General features: G+C 41.2%; 1 protein-coding gene across 1 annotated transcript; it reads left to right on the top strand.

Moving 5' to 3' along the window:
• Positions 1-1190: 1190 nt before the first annotated feature.
• mfn2 (mitofusin 2) lies at positions 1191-14539 on the top strand. The gene is made up of 18 exons (XM_029507055.1): positions 1191-1517; positions 3291-3472; positions 4589-4724; positions 4843-5005; positions 5113-5237; positions 5565-5673; positions 5842-5949; positions 6354-6507; positions 6865-6932; positions 7256-7377; positions 7484-7610; positions 7776-7880; positions 8978-9080; positions 10466-10686; positions 10904-11059; positions 11138-11334; positions 11462-11596; positions 12948-14539. The coding sequence occupies exons 2-18, from the start codon at positions 3295-3297 to the stop codon at positions 13015-13017; spliced, it is 2277 nt and encodes a 758-aa protein (XP_029362915.1). The 5' UTR covers positions 1191-1517; positions 3291-3294; the 3' UTR covers positions 13018-14539.
• Positions 14540-18392: the final 3853 nt, after the last annotated feature.

Below are 18392 nucleotides of genomic sequence, written 5' to 3'. Positions count from 1 at the left end.
CCTTTTGCCGCCATATTTGTGTGGGCACTCTTGTAACTCTTGTTATAGGAAGGATGCCCCACTAAGGTGTTGTTAGGGGTTTTGAACCAGATCTCAGTGAGTTACCTTTCACAGGTAAGCCAAAATTATATTTGTGGTTTTATTGAGCCATATATCATGTTGAAAGCTTGAATAAACAACGTGTTGGCTACATCTATAGAGAAAATTTTTAATATTAACTGAGTAGCCTGGAAATAATTAGTCTGATGGTAGGTAGTTATTCAGTGAACTTATAGTTTCACCACAGATAAGCACACACTGACTGACTGTTTTCATTGTAGTCAGCCCACAAAATTCTAATGTGGATATTTGTATTGAATAACTCCCATCTTCATTTTTACCAAGGTGGATGAGTTCTGTGGATGCCAAGCCTGGACTCATCAAACAAGAATTGCATTGAATTGTATGTCTCTTGTTAAAATTTGTAAACATCAGCAAACATTGATGCCCTCTACAGGAAAGGGCAGAGCTGGCTCTACTTCCTGAGAAGACTGCGGTCCTTCAATGTCAGCAGCAAGCTCCTTGTCATGTTCCACCAGTCTCTTGTGGCCAGTGTTCTCTTTTATGCTGTTGTGTGATAGGTTGGCAGTGTTAAAAAGAGGGACACTGGGCATGCGGATTGGCTGGTTAGGAAAGATGGCTCTGTGGTCATCCTTGAACTGGACACAATGACAATGGCTGCAGAGAAACTCTGAGAAAAATACTGACCATCATGGACAACAACCGGCATCCACTACTCAACATATTCTCAAAACAGAGGAACATGTTCAATGGCAGACTTCTGTCTCTGTCATGCTCTAAAGGAGGTCCTTTGTTCCCAGGGCCATCCAACTTTTTATTTATATAAATATTTATTATTTATTTTTTCTAATATATTCCGCTTTTGCCTTATCATTTTTGAATGGTGGGTTGTCTGTTGTTATATGTTACATATACATATATATATATATATATATATATATATATATATATATATATAGGTGCTATGTACGTTTATGAGTAAACCCCTGGATGCCTAAAAATTCCTTCGGGATTAATAAAAATCTGTCTGTTTGTCTAATTGTCGGTTAATAGGGCGGACTTGCCCCTACCAATATGGCGGACGCCCTGACGTTCCGCAGTTGCCGGTCAGCAGTCTTTGAGAGGAAAAAGTGGGCGGAGCTGAGTGGTGATGCAATTGATATGCCTTGGTTTGTGCTCATATGAACACTATCTGCGCATTAAGCTTTTCGCGACATGTTGTCTGTTAACAGAGAAAACCAAACTGTCCGCTGAGCTTTCATGTAAACCTTCGTTGGATGAAGCGAGTCTCTGGGAATAAAAACAGTCCGCTCGACAGCCGGAGCTCAGTGTCACCTGCCTGCTAACGAAGCTAAGGCTTTTCACCAACATTGACTTGCTGCTAAATTCTCAGAGCTTTTAACGGCCCCGGGGGTAGGATGCTAGAGGAGTAGTTGTGGAAATCGACCCCATCCACGGTAAGTCACGCAACTGCACTGAGAGCCAGTGTTGTATTCAGTGAGTTATTGGAGTAGTAGTATTAAGGTTAATGAAGCTACCTTGACAGGCTAGCTAACATGGCATACTAATGGTTTACCATCATTAAACGCGTCATTGTGTTAGCCAGGCCCGGGAAGTTAAATCGAAACCACCGACACGTTTAATTGTTATTTTATTTGTTTCCTTGATTCCGCTTTACGTTGGAGTTTAATGCAACGTCTCACACTGCTGGACGACGCCTTTCTTAAAGAAGGTCGCAATACTTTGCTGTAAGTTCAAGCGGACTTAATCTAGTCTTGAGTCCGTTTGTGCTGATGATGTGCGGTGGCTCATTGCCCGCTTTAGACTGCTCTGTGGCATGTAACTGCGTTACCTTCAAACCATGTGGAAGGTCACAGCCAGGTAACCGCCTTCCTGAGCCGGACAGTCCGGTCATGTGACAGCCGCCAGTATCGCAGGCATCAGGTGATCCATCTACTGCCTCAGAGCGGCCGGTGCTTGGTGCGGTGATGCGAGTGTCTGGGGCCGCGGTTTTTTGAGGCTTTACCATCCTTTAAATCCGGTCAGTCAGGCAAATACGACCATCAAGCTATGGTGAAACAGAAAATACAAAAGTACATTTTTTTTTTTAATTTCAAACACACGCATGCGTTTGAAGTAAAGAAGATGAAATAATTTCAATAACCAGCATGGTCTCCTACGGAACAGCAGATTTAAGGTATTTGCCACTTCATGTTGCTCCCCTGTATACCGGTGCCAATGTGACACCGGTATACCTCCAGAGGGAGTATTTTGGAGCTTGTCCCCAACTCCTGTTCCCCTCTCTATCTTTCTTATGCACTAGCACATTGACAATGGACAATGACACCTGTGTATTTACAATTCACTTGTGAAATCAGCTCACCAGTGGAGATACATGCAGAGACTTCTTTTAAAGCGTGTGTAAAGAGACACAGAAAGCACTGACCACTTATGGTGATCACTAAAGATGCATATTAAACATAGGTCTGGACACGCCCTCCACATAGTTCATGTAGCTCAGTGGCAAGAGAAAGGGAAGCAAGTCATCACTGACATCCTGTTTGGCTGTGTACACACTGACTAGGCAGCATCTCCTGCATGGGAATGATTGAGGGCCAGTACCAATTACATCTTCTGTCTTTTGGGCTGAAAACTTACTGTCAATGTATTCACAGAGTATTTGTATTAATATTTGTCTCCTGCTTCTGACGTAATACCACTCACAATCTAATGTCTATTGTAATAAGGCATTTACACTGAGATTTTTGTTCAGCAATAAAATATACGGCAATATAACGATATAAGGAAATTAATTACATTCAGTAAAACATTTAATGCTTCATTGAATAGGGGTTAAAGGTTAAATACTCTCATACTATTATAGAACATAAGCAGAGAAAGAGTAGCTTAGTATTTCTCCTTCAATGGACAGTCCTAAAAAAAAGTCAGATCAGGAAGTTAAAAGTCTGACCCGTTCTGAGGCCATCACCAGACACACAGCAATGACAGAGTCAAATACTTTTCCACACAATGACAACAACAACAAACTAACAAATTAATTCAAACTCAGCACAATGAGAGGTTTAACCAGTACAGTGAAGACTGCAAATGTATGTACACTTATATTTAAAAAATGCTCTGTGTGTGAATGATTTCATATTTTTAAGTTCAGTGAAACATCTTACATGCATGATTCTCAGGGTGTTTTTGATGTTTTCCTTTCCATCTAGTGCCATGTCTCTGGTTTTCTCACGACCCAACACCAAAGCAGTCCACGGCAAGAAGGACAAGAGACTGATGGCAGAAGTGAATGCATCACCACTCAAACACTTTGTGACAGCAAAGAAGAAGATCAATGGGATCTTTGAACAGTTGGGGGCCTACATCAAGGAGAGTGCTTCCTTCCTAGAAGGTACCCAAACCCATGCACCCATCCACTTGCCATTGGTTCTCAAACCCTTTGGGAGATCTAAAGACAGCTGAACATATTGTACCACGTAAACGTCTGATCCCCAGGTCATTGTAACAATTGGGAAATGTGAAAGGAATAAAACCCTTCACAGTATCAGCTCAAGGGAGCAATGTTGCTCTGAAGTAAACATACTCCAGCAAGAGAAAAAGTGAAAGTACTTATATTGAAGCACAGCTGAAATATATTTAAAGAACTTGATATACGTTTGCTTTTTGTTTTACTGTGATTGAGGACTTGTGGCTATCTTCCATTTCTGAAAGATGTCATGTCCATATACCTACAGTTACAGGGGAGAAACATCTTTTCAATAATTTTCAAAATGTTTTTTGTTTTTTTTTTGATATGAAGTAGTTCTCACCAATTTATCTTGATTAGGAATCAAGAAAAGAATTTTGTGAAGTTTCCTTTTTAGATTTATTTCAAACCAAAACAAGTGTGATATGCCTGAAGGAACACAATATCTACCTCTGAAATACAGCTTTCCTTAAATATGAAATATAAAATGTTTAATTACGCTTTACCTAAACTGGTAATTGCTTTTGTGTTGTTGTCATCAAGTGCTTGCTCATGGAGGGATCTGTTGGGTCTCTTTAAATAATTCTATAAAATGTTTGGTCTAGACCTGCTCTATATGTAAAGTGCCTTGATGTAACTTTGTTATAATTTGGCGCTATATAAATAAATCTAATTAGATTTTTTTTTTTTCCCCTCATTATTTATTTTTTAAGTAAAACGAACCATCAGAAGTGAGTCACTGTTGCTCACTTCCGTGACGTATGCAGCGTCAGGGGTGAAGGGGTGAAAATGGCAGCACGCGATGAATGTGATTTTAAAAAAAAATATTTTATACATTTTTATCGATTCTGATTAATGTGTTAATGCTGACTATCCTAGTTGTGTTTTTTATGTTATTATATTCATTTTCCGTTGTGATTTTAGATGTGCGTACATAATGTCTTTTGATTAGAAAGACACAAGATACTCTTAAGAAAATTCCAAAAGCCTTTTATGTAGACAGGATTGGTTGACCTCTGTCTCTTGACCTCCACATCTTAGATACCTACAAAAATGATGAGCTGGACCCAGTCACCACAGAGGAGCATGTCCAGGAGGTCCAAGGTTATCTCACCAAGGTGTCTGGGATTGGAGAAGTGCTTTCCCGCAGGCATATGAAGGTGGTCTTCTTTGGGAGGTAAGTATAAATGATTGCAAGTCATGTAACATTCATAAATCTAAAAATCTATCTGGAATATCAACTAAAGCTGCAGGGAGCTGTCACCCAACAAACCGGCATGCCATTTGTTCTACAGGACCAGTAATGGGAAGAGCTCAGTGATCAATGCCATGCTTTGTGATAAGGTGCTGCCCTCTGGAATAGGACACACTACCAACTGCTTCTTAAGGGTGGAGGGCACGGATGGCAATGAGGCATTCATACTCACTGAAGGATCAGAAGAGAAAAAGAGCATAAAGGTAACCTGAGACCACTGTCAGGGTCCTCCTATCTCCAGCCTGTGGCCATATTAAGATTTCTCCTGCTGTTTGTAACTCAGATGATGCTAATGTGTTTATGTTGACAGACAGTGAACCAGCTGGCTCATGCTCTCCACCAGGATGAGGATCTTGATGCTGGCAGCTTGGTCTGTGTTATGTGGCCAAAAGCCAAGTGTGCTCTATTGAGGGATGACCTGGTGCTTGTGGACAGGTCAGACACAAATCGTCAAAAAATTCACTTAATCACCTTATAGGCACCATTCTTACAGATCAGCTTCTAAGGGTGATTGCTCTGCCCTGTTACATCCATTCTTATACTCGCACACAAAATTCAGATGAAATATAAAGTTGGTGGTGTATTATCTATCCAGGCTTTAGTGTGGAGCATGTTTCTTTTTGATAGCCATGATTAAAGTGTTTACACTGAATTGAGACAGGCCAAACGCTCCTACATTTGTCAATACAGCTTTCTAACCTCTGCCACACAGTTGCAGAGCACTGCACGGCCAAGAAAACTCACATCCTGTTTTCACTCCAGCCCAGGTATCGATGTTACCACAGAACTGGACAGTTGGATCGACAAATTCTGCCTGGATGCTGATGTGTTTGTTCTGGTGGCAAACTCTGAGTCTACACTAATGCAGACGGTGAGACATTATAGCTAAGTCAGCATGGTTTTAAAATGAGCAAATGGTCAATAAACAATGATACAGAAGCTGTCCAGACAGAAGTGAGAGATCTGTTTTATCATGAGATAAGAGGCTGCTTTAAATTGGCATCTTTTTAAAATTGTTTTCCATCATGTCTATCTGCAGGAAAAATCCTTTTTTCATAAGGTCAATGAGCGGCTCTCCAGTCCCAATATTTTCATCCTCAACAACCGCTGGGATGCCTCAGCCTCAGAGCCTGAATATATGGAGGAGGTGAGTATGGTGTGTGTGTTCATTTGGTTTGATTGATACAACACATGGGTATAACACATGTGGCAGTTTTGTCATCACTCAAGTATTGATCCACTAATTATGACACAATTTCACACAAATGTCTAATATAAAGATAAATTGTGAAATTTTATGCCCAAAAGGTCAATAGTTTTTTTGCCAGTATATAATATGCATCTGCACATTTTCACACCTTTTGACATGAATATGTGAAATGTGAAGGGAAGCTGCATTCTGGCCCCTTTCTGGTTATACAGCTGCTGTCTGGTTGGTGGCTGGGTGAAGTAGCCCTGGAATAAACTAAACAGCTTCTTTTACTCTTTCTTCACATACAGAGAGTCAGCTGACATCATTGTCATTAATAAAGTGTGCGGTTGTTCTGTCAGGTTCGGAGGCAGCATATGGACCGCTGCACCAATTTCCTAGTAGATGAGCTGGCCGTGGTAGACCGTAATCAGGCGAGTGATCGCATCTTCTTTGTTTCGGCAAAGGAAGTCCTTCAAGCTCGGGTACAGAAGGCTCAAGGAATGCCTGAAGCAGGTAGGTTTGGTAGTCCATGTCAAATTTTGCAACCAGCCATGCAACCATAAGATTTTGAAACCACTGAAAAATTATACATACATGTTAAAACAAAGACAGGATGGTCAGTTTACAATACACACAGGCGGTTTGAGGTCATTCTCTGCTCAGGATGTTGTTTTTCCACCATAACTTTATGTGGTATAAGATATAATTATTTCAAATTTGGTTCACAGAACCATGAAATATTTTTTATGGAGAACATATTAGTCTCTCAAGTTTCTAAAATAATGTTGTAGTTTTCTCACAAAATACCCACATTAATTTGAGCACAGACAGGATGTTGTTAATGTATTATATGTTGCGGTCCTTTTTCAGGTGGAGCTCTTGCTGAGGGATTTCAGGCCAGACTTTTTGAGTTCCAGAATTTTGAGCGGCGATTTGAGGTGAGGCTTTCATCAAGGGGACAACTTAGAAACAGATCTACATGGGTTTGAATTAATAAATCGGACACCTTTTATAAATTATTCCTAGTGGTTATCCAGTTCCTTTTATCACTGTGATGTTAAGAACAGTTTCCGGTGGTCCCTGCTTCTGGGGTTTGTACTATTTGTGTGCACTTACAGGTGACTTGGTTAAGACAATAAACAGTCCTCAGAAGTTAATTTCAGCTCCACTTCCATCATTCACGTCCATCTCTTGTTTTTCAGTTTTCCTGATTGTTGGCTTGTCTGTTTATGTGTAATTGTGTGTGCTCTACTGTGCGTAGGAGTGTATCTCCCAGTCTGCAGTCAAGACCAAATTTGAGCAGCACACAGTGAGGGCTAAGCAGATTTCTGAGGCTCTGCGCCACATCATGGATTCTGTGCACATTGCTGCACAAGAGCAGAGGTAAGTTAAACACTCAAAGACTTCAACACTGGTGAACACAATCTGGATTGCAGGGGGGTTACTTCACTGCGTGTGTGTGTGTGTGCGCGTTGGGGGTGGTGTTTAGGGTCTACTGCTTTGAGACCAAAGAGGACCGTCAGGACCGGTTGGAGTTCATTGATAAACAGCTGGACTTGTTGAGCATGGACTGCAAGACTAAGATTAAGAAGATCACTGAAGAGGTGGAGAAACAGGTGAAGTCCAATGACATCACAATTTTAAACAAAAAGCAAACTTGAATTTCAAATTTATTTTCCACAAGTCACATGAGTAGCAGATGCCCATTGTCTTCACATGGAGAACTGAGCTGAACTCCTCACCAGTAAGTAGTTTTCATTCTGCTCTCTGCTCACATTCAGGTATCTAATGCCATGGCAGAAGAGATCAGGAAGCTTCATGTGCTGGTGGATGACTTCCACGTGGATTTTCACCCTTCATCAGTGGTGTTGAAGGTCTATAAGAATGTGAGTTTATCAGAAAATCGATCTAACCCATCTTTGTCCTTTAGGTCACCTTCACTGGGCTGGAATGAACACGACAGTAGACATCACAGTAGAAGTTAGCCAAGATTTCATTTATTTATTTCAGTAAGTTTATTTCTTCCTCTGTGCCTGTGAAAAATATACAATGCAGGATTTATGAAAGTCTAATAGTGTGCAGTCATACTGCCACAACAGTCAAAAATCAAATCAAATTTATAAAGCGCCAAGTCTTACATCAAGGCACTTCACATAGAGCTGGTCTGGAACAAAAGAGGCCCAACAGATCCCTCTATGAGCAAGTGCATCTCTTTCATCACATGGCAATAAAACCAAAGAATCATGCGTGCATTTTGCTTATTCAAACATTTTAATCAAATCATCAAGACCACTTGGCTCCTCAGCTTTGTCTACATTAGACATTTAAACCTTGCATTACATGTTCCATTGTTGAGGGCTCAATAAATGTTATCTTAATCTTATTCTGTCAGTCTGGTATCTACATGCAGTAAAAGCTCATCCCTGGCCTCCTACTTGCTTTGTGCTTTGCTTGCTTTGCTTTTGTGTCTGCCTTTTTGTGACATATAGGCTGGAGACCACAGGTTGGCTATGAGGTGAGACTGACCTGGAAAACATTTCTCCTTTCAATGTAACAAAGCCAAAAGTATAGCTGATGAGAATGTCAGTATTTTTGAAATGAAGCACATCTATACTGATGAACTCTGAAATTTACAAAATTCAGCTCTATAGGCAGAAATGACATTACTGATATCTGACTCCTCTACTGAAGTCCACTGAAGGACCACCTGCTTTACTGATCCTTGATTAAGAATTGCCTCCACTGGTGATGTTGCTGTTGAGAAAAGAAAAAAAAAATTGGCACTGCAAGAATCACTTACATGGCTGTGAGAGCTTAGTAATGGTCAGGGCATCATAGAAACTTCTGACCCATGTATCTGTATCTGGAAGGATCACAACTGACTTGGCTAAAAAGAGTGTATACATTAATCTGAGGAACACTGTAGATTATTAATGTACATGTAAAGAAAAAAGATAACTTGTTTATTCCTGTTTTGTCTCAGGCACTTCATCAGCATATTGAGGAGGGTCTGGGAAAGAACATGTCGGAGAGATGCTCCACCTCTATCACTAGTGCCCTGCAGGCCACACAGACTGACATGATTGGTAACACTCTTTATACCTTAAACAATACAAATGCAGTATTCTTCTTGTCACTGCTTTAATCGTCTCCTGCAGTTCTCACTGGTAACTGGAAGGAAGATTGGCTGTGTACAGTTAATTCGTACTGTTGTCACGTGACTCTTTTCCTGACTCAATTTCTGAGCTGTGTAATGATCCTAATGTGGAATTGTGTTTCCCTCCATTAACAAGTGTTTATATTCTCTATCAGCCCAGACAAAAAGCATGTAGAGGGGAGAGTGCTCAACATTCAGAAGTTCTCTCATTCCACTTTTCATGCAGAGCAGGTCTTCACAACAGTCTTCACATTAATATCACATTATTGAAAAACTGAGAGGAAAATTTAGGTGGGCACAGACCTGGGATAAATGTGTTAATTATACTCAACTGGTTTAATTTACTTTAAGTTGATTGTATTTACAACATGTGACTGAGAGAATAAAAAAAAAAAAACTCAAAATGGCTTAACAAAAAGAGAGAAAAAGAATGTTGTCCAAACTTCGCTTTCTCTTCTTTCACAAAACAGCAAACCTCAGCTCTAGTGTTTCTAAACTATCAATGCACTGTAGAGGTTTTGAGCTTTGTTTGACCAGTTTAATCATTGACCTTTGCCCAGGATGAATGAACATTTAAAAAAAAGTCAGACATAAAGTACTGTCTGATACATTCAAGGCCACAAGAAACACCTGCCAACTGCTCGTTGGATTTAAAATACAAAAAGAAATTCACATCAATAACACCATAAAAAATTTCCCTTTTATTTAACAGTGGCTTGTTATTTTAAGCACAGATCATTTCTGTAATTGACCCAGAGAGCTTTCAGACATACTGTCTTTCCCCATAAGGTAACAGCTGTGTGATGTTATCATAATTAACAACACCACAAAGCAGACTGGATACATGATATTTCTTAAACTACCCCATGAAATAATCGTATTGTAAGCGACATGGGTGTAATACAAGGTAAAAAAGCTGCCCAAGGCGTTGTGGGTTTTCCTCATAACTTTAGTGTCATCTCCACACCAAAAAAAAACAGACCAGTCACCCCCAACCACAACACCCTCTTCTTTTCTTCTCCCAACTACCTGTTTGCTCGACAGTGCTGTCCAGTGACTGACACTAGAAATAACAGTCAGCAAATGCACACAGCCATTGATCAATAATACACAGTAAAACTGATGTTTAACTTTACATTACCTAACTTTTGCCCATAAAACACAATCTCACACATGATGCTGTCATGTCTTGTACCATCTTAATTTTCTGAACCAGTTTCACTGGTCCGTCTGTATGTACCTTCCATCATTATCTTCTTTGGCTAAAATCTAGATGAATGCCAGGTCCTGACATGTGTTTGCATGCATTTGCAGATGGTCTTAAGCCTCTTCTGCCCAGCCCACTCAGAGAGCAGGTGGACAAGCTGGTTCCTCGTCAGTGCTTCAGCCTCAGCTATGACCTGGCCTGTGACAAACTTTGCAGTGACTTTCAGGAAGACATCAGCTTCCACTTCTCTCTGGGGTGGACTATGCTAGTTAACCGCTTCCTGGGGCCTAAGAACACCCGGAGGGCCCTCATGGGCAACAATGACCAGGTAAGACCTCAAAGGACTTATTCTAATGAGGGACTCAACCAGAATTGCTCTGTGAAAAAGATGCAAGATGTGTTTTCATTAGATCAGAACAAAGTCTTGCAAAAAGCAAATTTTAGTTTTGGCTGAAATGGACGTTGCTTCTGTTTTGCTTCTAACACCGTTAGATCAGCTTTGACGTGTCAGTTTGATGTGTTGAACAGCTGTGCTCTCTTTGTAGGTGCCTCGGCCAATGGCCCTGACTCCAGTCAGTACGAGCATGCCTCCGTTCCCCCAGAGCGCCATGACCCAGGAGGAGTTGATGGTCTCTATGGTGACGGGTTTGGCCTCCCTTACCTCTCGTACCTCCATGGGTGTCCTTGTGGTTGGTGGAGTGGTGAGGCTATGCATGTGCATGCACACACGCACACACACACACACGCACACACAAACTAACGCTGTGGTATGTGTGCAGATCTGGAAGGCAGTAGGCTGGCGTCTCATTGCCCTCTCTGTGGGTCTCTATGGACTTCTCTACATCTATGAACGGCTCACCTGGACCACTAGGGCCAAGGAGAGAGCCTTTAAAAGACAGTTTGTGGAGTATGCCAGTGAGAAGCTGCAGCTCATCGTCAGCTATACGGGATCCAACTGCAGCCACCAAGTCCAGCAGTGAGCATGTTGACACACACTAACTGACTTTAGAGCAGAATAACACATTATTTTGGTACAAGCTAAAAGGAGACTGTAAATGATCATCCTGCTGTATTCTGACCTATTCTGTTGCCGTTGTTTACAGGGAGCTGGCAGGTGTGTTTGCACAGCTCTGCCAGCAGGTTGATGTCACTCGTCAGAACCTGGAGGATGAGATCACTGACATGAACAAGAAGATTGAGCTGCTGGACAGCTTACAGAGCAAGGCTAAGCTGCTGCGGTAGGCATGGTACCACACAGAGCTCCTACACTAACAAAAGGACAAGTACTAGATCTTTGAAATATGGGCATCCATGTTTTATGCTGAAGTCTGCGGGGGAGTCATTGTAAAACTGCAAGATGGCTGGACAAACTGCTGCAAAGGGCTGGCTCTGTCTTTAGAGCCAGTTTATAATCACTCTGAGCTGTGGTGGTGCAATGCACACAGAGGAAGCTATTCCATCAGCCAATTCCACCTGCTACTCTTGGAGGACCCTGAGGCATTCCCACACCAGCCAAGAGTTGAAGTCCATCCAGTGAGTCCTGGGTCTGCCCCAGGTCCTACCAGATTGGCATGCCCGAAAAACCTCCTGAGGGAGGTACTTAGGAGGTACCCAGGCCAAATGCCCAAACCAGCTCAACTGGATACTCTGACATCTGGGAAGGGCTCATATTTGAGCCATTCTTCCTCCCCCATCCAGAGCTTCTCATCCTACCTTTCAGGCTGAGTCTAGCCACCTCACAAAGGAAGCTAAATTTAGCTGCCTGAATTGGTGACCTTGTTCTTTCACCCTGTAAACAGTATGGACACAGTGTCACCCTCTGTTTCCCGACTTGGGATGCCAAATTTGCCAAAATTTCTTCGGGGCCAAACAAAAGTCTTGCTCCATGGCCTCACCGAATTTCCCCCAAGTTCCAAGTTTTTGCCTCCTCAACCGCCAAAGCTGTGCAGCGCTTGGCCTGCTGGTAGCTCAAGAGTCCTGGGCAACATGTCAGGGCTTTGTGAAATTTCAGTTCATTTTGGTTGCAGAAATGCAAATCTAAAAACAGTTCACTGTGCCACCTTGAAAATCAAGGAATTAAATCACAAAACAAGATATTTTTATAACTCCTGCATACGTTCTCCAATTTGCCACAAATACACCATGCATAATCAGAGTCCCGCCCTGAACACATCCATGTTCGTGCTAAGTCAAACATGAGCGCCACCTACTGGACACAGGAGGTCAGCCTAACAATAAAAATTCTATACATTCTGATTGTGTGCTCCACATCCTAAACTTCTACATAAAATTAGTCGATGTTCTCTAGCACCACTCAGTGGACACTCACAAAAGGGCATCCTTTTAAGTCTTTGATAAAGTGACTCCCACCCTAAACAAGTGTGTGTGTCAATCATGAGCCAAAGGCCCACCAACCAGACACAGGATGTCAGTGAGCAAAATATAATCTGATTTACATGATGACTTTGTTGAACTAAAAGTGTGTGTGCGTGTGTCTGTCTGTCTGCGCTATCATATAATCTGATTTACATGATGACTTTGTTGAACTAAAACTGTCTGTCTGTCTGTCTGTGTCTGTGTGCGCATTAGGAACAAGGCGGGCTGGCTGGACAGCGAGCTCAACATGTTCACCCAGCAGTATCTCCACCACAGCAAGTAAAGCAGCTGAGAAACAGATGTTTTCTCCAGCTGCCCCTGGACCCTGAGGATGAAGAGAAACAACATCATTGGTGCACAGCAGTGGGGCAGCAAGAGCAGCGGACAGCTTGACTCCTGACATAAGTGGAAGGAATCACCGAGTGGTGGTAGTCTGGGTGTTTGGACATTTCCTGTCTTTAACTTATCACACAAAAATAAAGATAAACCCTTCAAAGGTACGATTCAAGAACAGACTTAGAAATACAAATCACTTCAGTCCGTCTCCTGGTCTCTATCATCTTTTCATGTTGTTCACGTCAGACCTGAGTCCAGAACAGTCTGAGCTCTGCAGCCTGATTGCTGCTGTTCAATGACTAATCCCAGTTCCTGTCAGAAAATCAGCTCTGCCCTGTGAATCCCAGGCCACTCTGCATTACATAACCTGTGGTTTAGATTTGATGTAATGTTGAACACTTAACAGTTCCAGTTCTGAGGTAGTAGACAAAGTAACAGGTGTAGGGGTCAACTGATCTCAGGTCAGTTCTATAAAAGACACTGGGACAGACAGCTCTGCAGTAACGCATTGATCCCTTGACAGCGAACATCACATTCTGTGAAGTGACACTTGTGAAATACTATTTACCATATTTCTCATTTCAGCATGACTCCATGTGCAAAGCCAAACCAATAATCCACCATTGTGTGCTCAGTCACTTCCTGCTCACTGCTCTTGTTGGTGATTATTCTCTTTTGCAATTTTTTGGTTGCTGAAAATAGTTTTACACTGAGCTTATGCTCTATATTTGCTACCTATGAGGGATTCATACCAGAGAGTTTCTGCGATGTGTTTTTATGAAGCTGTGGTTTCGGCTCAGGTGATGTATTATATTATTTGCTCTGGCGCCTTCCATTTGATGCTTTCTCTGTGAAATTAAGCTGAGGGAGATTTTGTTATGTCAGGTTAATTATCGCAAATCAGGATGTGCTGTTTGATCTCTACAGTCTTGCACTGTGTGTGTGTGAGTGTTGGCAATTTGGTTTCTGCAGAGGTAGAAACCTCAGCTTCATATGAAGACAGTGTCAATAACAGCCACACATGATGGATATGCAAGCGGCCAAATCTAGCAGCAGTCCCTTTGGAAATATGTATATAATTTAATATTTCTTTCAATTTTAATCTTTTAGACCACATCAGCCTAAATTTGAGTGTGAGTTGTGGTTGAAGCCATGGATGTTTGTCATGAGAGCAGGAGGTGCTGCCATGTAACTGCCACTGTAACACATGCACTTTACCCTGCTGCTGCTTTTGGTTCTTTTTCTTAACATTAAAGATTTGTCTTCAAGGATTAGACTGTACCTGCATGCAGTGATTCTAGTTTGTTTGCCTGTTTAAGTGTTAAGGCATGCATGAATAAAATAAAGGTGACATCCATAACAGGTTTATTTTTCATGTGGTAGTGCATCAGTTAACGGCTGCTGTATTGTCACATAAGTGGTTGAACTTCTAAAGACCTCTGTTATGTGCATGTTAAAATTTCTAGTCATCTGCCCACAGCTTCCTCTACTCACTATCCATATCTCTCACTAAAAGGCTCAGCACCAAAAACACAACTTCTTGATTCAAAACAATAGGCACCTTTCCTGACTAGCCTCTTAAGGAAGAACAGCAGCAGGAGACTAACAGCATAAATAAAATACTAGATTTTCAATAATTCAAGATGTTGGAGTACTGGACTTGTCTGGGGCAGTGGCTCTGCCTGATGTGATCATTTGACCAACAGATAGCAGAGTGGCATCACCAACTGCTGAACACCCTCACCTGTGTTAGAGTCCAGGCTTAGGTACAGATACCTTTACTGGTGTTTGTGTCTGGGTGGAGACACAGGCCCATGGCTATAACAAACAGAAACAGTCCAACCAGTTCATATTGTTGTGGCGGGAAGAGGTGGAAAAGTGGAAATCAGGTTGTCCAGACACAGGTGTCAGATGGGGAATCTCTTTATTCACATCAGCCCTACTAACAACGTAGTCAGAGACAGAACCCTCGAGCTAAACACGTGAGATGCTTCTTATACCTAGGACTGGTTACGTGTGTGTGTTGTGTGGATAGCCTTCAACCTTATCTTGACCTTCAGCCAGCGACTGTGCAGCTCTGTGTGCGTATGTGTGGTGTAATTCTCTTCATGGGCACCCAGATGTCTATTTATTGTTTTGACTTGCTAGGTGCCAGAGCAGGTCCTGATGACCTGATTCTCATATTGACACACGAACAGAGACAAGGCCTCTGAACCTTGTCTTTCTCCCACAATATCAAGCTAGAATTTCGCATCCAAAAGAAAACATGAACCGATGACAGATCTTAGTGTCTTATAGACACTTATAGACACTTGTAGACATACCTGTCCGCATGTCCACCATATCGATATCCATCAAAATCAACAATTTACTATGTCCTCAACAACCTCTTCTGTCTGACCATTTCTGATTTTAGTCAATGTCTGATTTTACAATAATGGACTACACACAATCTGTAAAAAATTCTGCTACAATATGTGTTTATTCTATTGTGATGTGTCCTTAGGAAAAACATTTTAATTTCTGACTTTTGATTCCTTTTAGCCCCCATACCATAACATGGCATATTTGTATGAAAATGGGCTACCTTTTCTTATTCAAAACTTTTCTTACATTGTTAACCTGATTATATTATAAAACAAAATGTTTTATAATGTAAAAACTATGTGTGCATGATTCGTTAAATTTAATATTACTTTACTAATTACTTTAATTTTAGTATAAGTAGGTGAAACTGCCATGTCCCCAATCATCACCTATCTGACATTAACATGTAAATATAATAAATATAGGTAAGTGATACATATAAACATACACACACACATATATATATATATATATGATATAACTATGAGCTCTCTGAGATATGAAGGAGTTTGGTTATTAAGTGCTTTGTATGTTAGGGGAAGGATTTTTTTTACTGGTAGCCAATGAAGAGAAGCTAACACAGGAGAAATGTGATCTCTTTTTTAAGTTCCTGTTAATATTCATGCAGCAGTGTTCTGAATTTACTGAAGTTTTTCACAGGATTGTTGGGACATCCAAATAGTAATGTGCTACAGTTGTCTCATCTGGCGGTAAAAAAGGCATGCACTAGTTTTTCTGCATCTTCCTGAGATAGGGTGTTTTTGATGTTTCAGGCAGAGACAAACAGCCACAAACAGTGGGGGGGGGGTGGAAACAGTCGATGGGGCAAGGGGGACAGACAAATACAACCTCTACAAACTGGTTGAGGTCACAGAATGTGAAAAGAAAGGGAAGGTGAAACAATGTAAGTTTAGCTTGACACTCACATCTTTTCGGGCTCCCTGCATTACAAAGCCATAAAACATCACCTCATGAGGGAGCACTGCACAACAGAAAGTCATGTATCAAAAAGAGGAGGAGGGAAAAAAAAAGATGGGGTGCAAGATAGCTCAGAGAAGGGAATGAGGGGGGTGTGAGAGGAGAGAAGATTAATGTAGAACCAAATGAAAAGGAGGAGCGGGGTTTATTTTTGTAGCTATTAGACATGAGTTTGTGTATCTGTCTGTGAAGATTAACTGGAACAGCCCTCCATGTCTCATTCATCAGCAACTGAAGAAAGGCAATTTTTTCTGTCATCAGTAATATCAGCAGAGGGGGACCACACCAACTGAGATGCTATCTGTCAGTTTATATACAGCAAGTAAAATAAGTATTGAACATGTTGCCATTTTTCTCAGGAAATATATTTCTAAAGGGGCTACTGACATAAAAATTTCACCAGATGTCAGTAACAACCCATGCAACCCACACATGTAAAGAAATCAAACATTAGATGTCCATAAATTCTGTTATGTGTGAGTTCAGCCAGAAACAGTCACTATGGACAGCTACAAAGGTGTTCAAATAGTAATGTAATAGCACATTATTTGGGACAAAATTAAACTTGAAAATGCAATTATTCAATTGTGTTATTAAAAATAAATTTTTGTTTTGCCCTCACTAAAGCTGTTGGCACAAAAATGAAAATATGATTGACTAAGGGGCTGTTTTTTCACTCTCAAACTGCTCGTCTTAACAGGTTTCAGTGGGGAAACATAAAATGTGGATAGGTAATTTAAGTCTGATTGCGTAATTCTTGATAATTGTCTAATGTGTTACACCTTTGAATGTTAAATATTAAATGTGTTGCTTATATGTTGTCAAATGAAGTTGTTTTCAGGGGCTATGACAAGTTTTCAGCTCTCTGGGCCACTGCAGAGTAGACAGCTCTGGAAGGTGCAATATCCTCTTGACACACAAGATGGAATTGAAAAGATGATACAAAAACATGTGAAAGCCGGAGTATTGACACCGGAACCTCAGCAAAAGGACATGGTCAAAGATTTTCAGTTAGAGATATTAAACCCTTGTGCAGAGGGAAAATGCGCCCTTTTATTACATGAGCTGTTCAAAAGTCAGGATAGTGACAGGAGGTTCTGAAGAGACTGTGTCCTTATTTCTACAAATCTTCACCTCAAGTTAGTCAGCCAAGTAAACTAACCTGTCAAGAGATGATGATATACACACCACAGATGTCTGAGATCATTGTAATGCCTGTGTGTATAAAACAGAATTAATAAACTGCTTTGTGCTCTTTCCAGCTTGTAGCATGGTTTGTATTACTTCTTTTTCTTTTATATGTCCGATGCTGCTGTAATGTGCAAATTTCTGCACTGAGGGACTAACAAAAGATTATCTTATCTCATTTTATCTTCAGTATCTGCATTCCAGAAACAATTGGCAGCTAAGTTCAAATCAAAGGTGTAATTAGAGTGACATCGTCTGCTAGGGTGCTTGCAGCAACGCTTGTGCTTGCTCCTTCCACTGGCGAACCTATCAATCACCTTCTTCAGTTCTTGCACAAAACTTTCCTGGGAGGTACAGAGAGGCCACGAAAAAGTTCCCCACTCTCTCACTCTCCCTTCCAGTAGAGCGATGATCAAATCAAGAGTGATCAGATAATGAAACAGATAAGTAGGTTGGGTGCAGCGATGGTGCAGAAGCTACTTGAGTGGATGGAGCTGCTGCAGCTGACCCACCAGGTGATTAATACTGTTAGCAAGTACTTGCAGGTGCTATGTTACTGTAGCCATTTCTTTCTGATGAGTCTTGACTGCAGAGCATTCCTTGACTCTGTGTGAGCAGAAGTGCTAGAATTCTGCTGGGTCCATTCCTGGTCAGATCATGCTATCATAGATCAAAAGGCCCAAAGGAAGACACACAACGCAGAGGCGGGAATATTTACTGAAATAAGGGTAAAGCAAAGTAAAGGCCCTCCCAGAGGTCAAAATCATAAATTAAAATGGTGAGGCAGAG

Source organism: Echeneis naucrates, chromosome 7 (assembly GCF_900963305.1).
Source record: "Echeneis naucrates chromosome 7, fEcheNa1.1, whole genome shotgun sequence".
NCBI classification, from domain to species: Eukaryota; Metazoa; Chordata; class Actinopteri; order Carangiformes; family Echeneidae; genus Echeneis; species Echeneis naucrates.
This window is presented reverse-complemented; position numbering and strand designations above follow the sequence as displayed.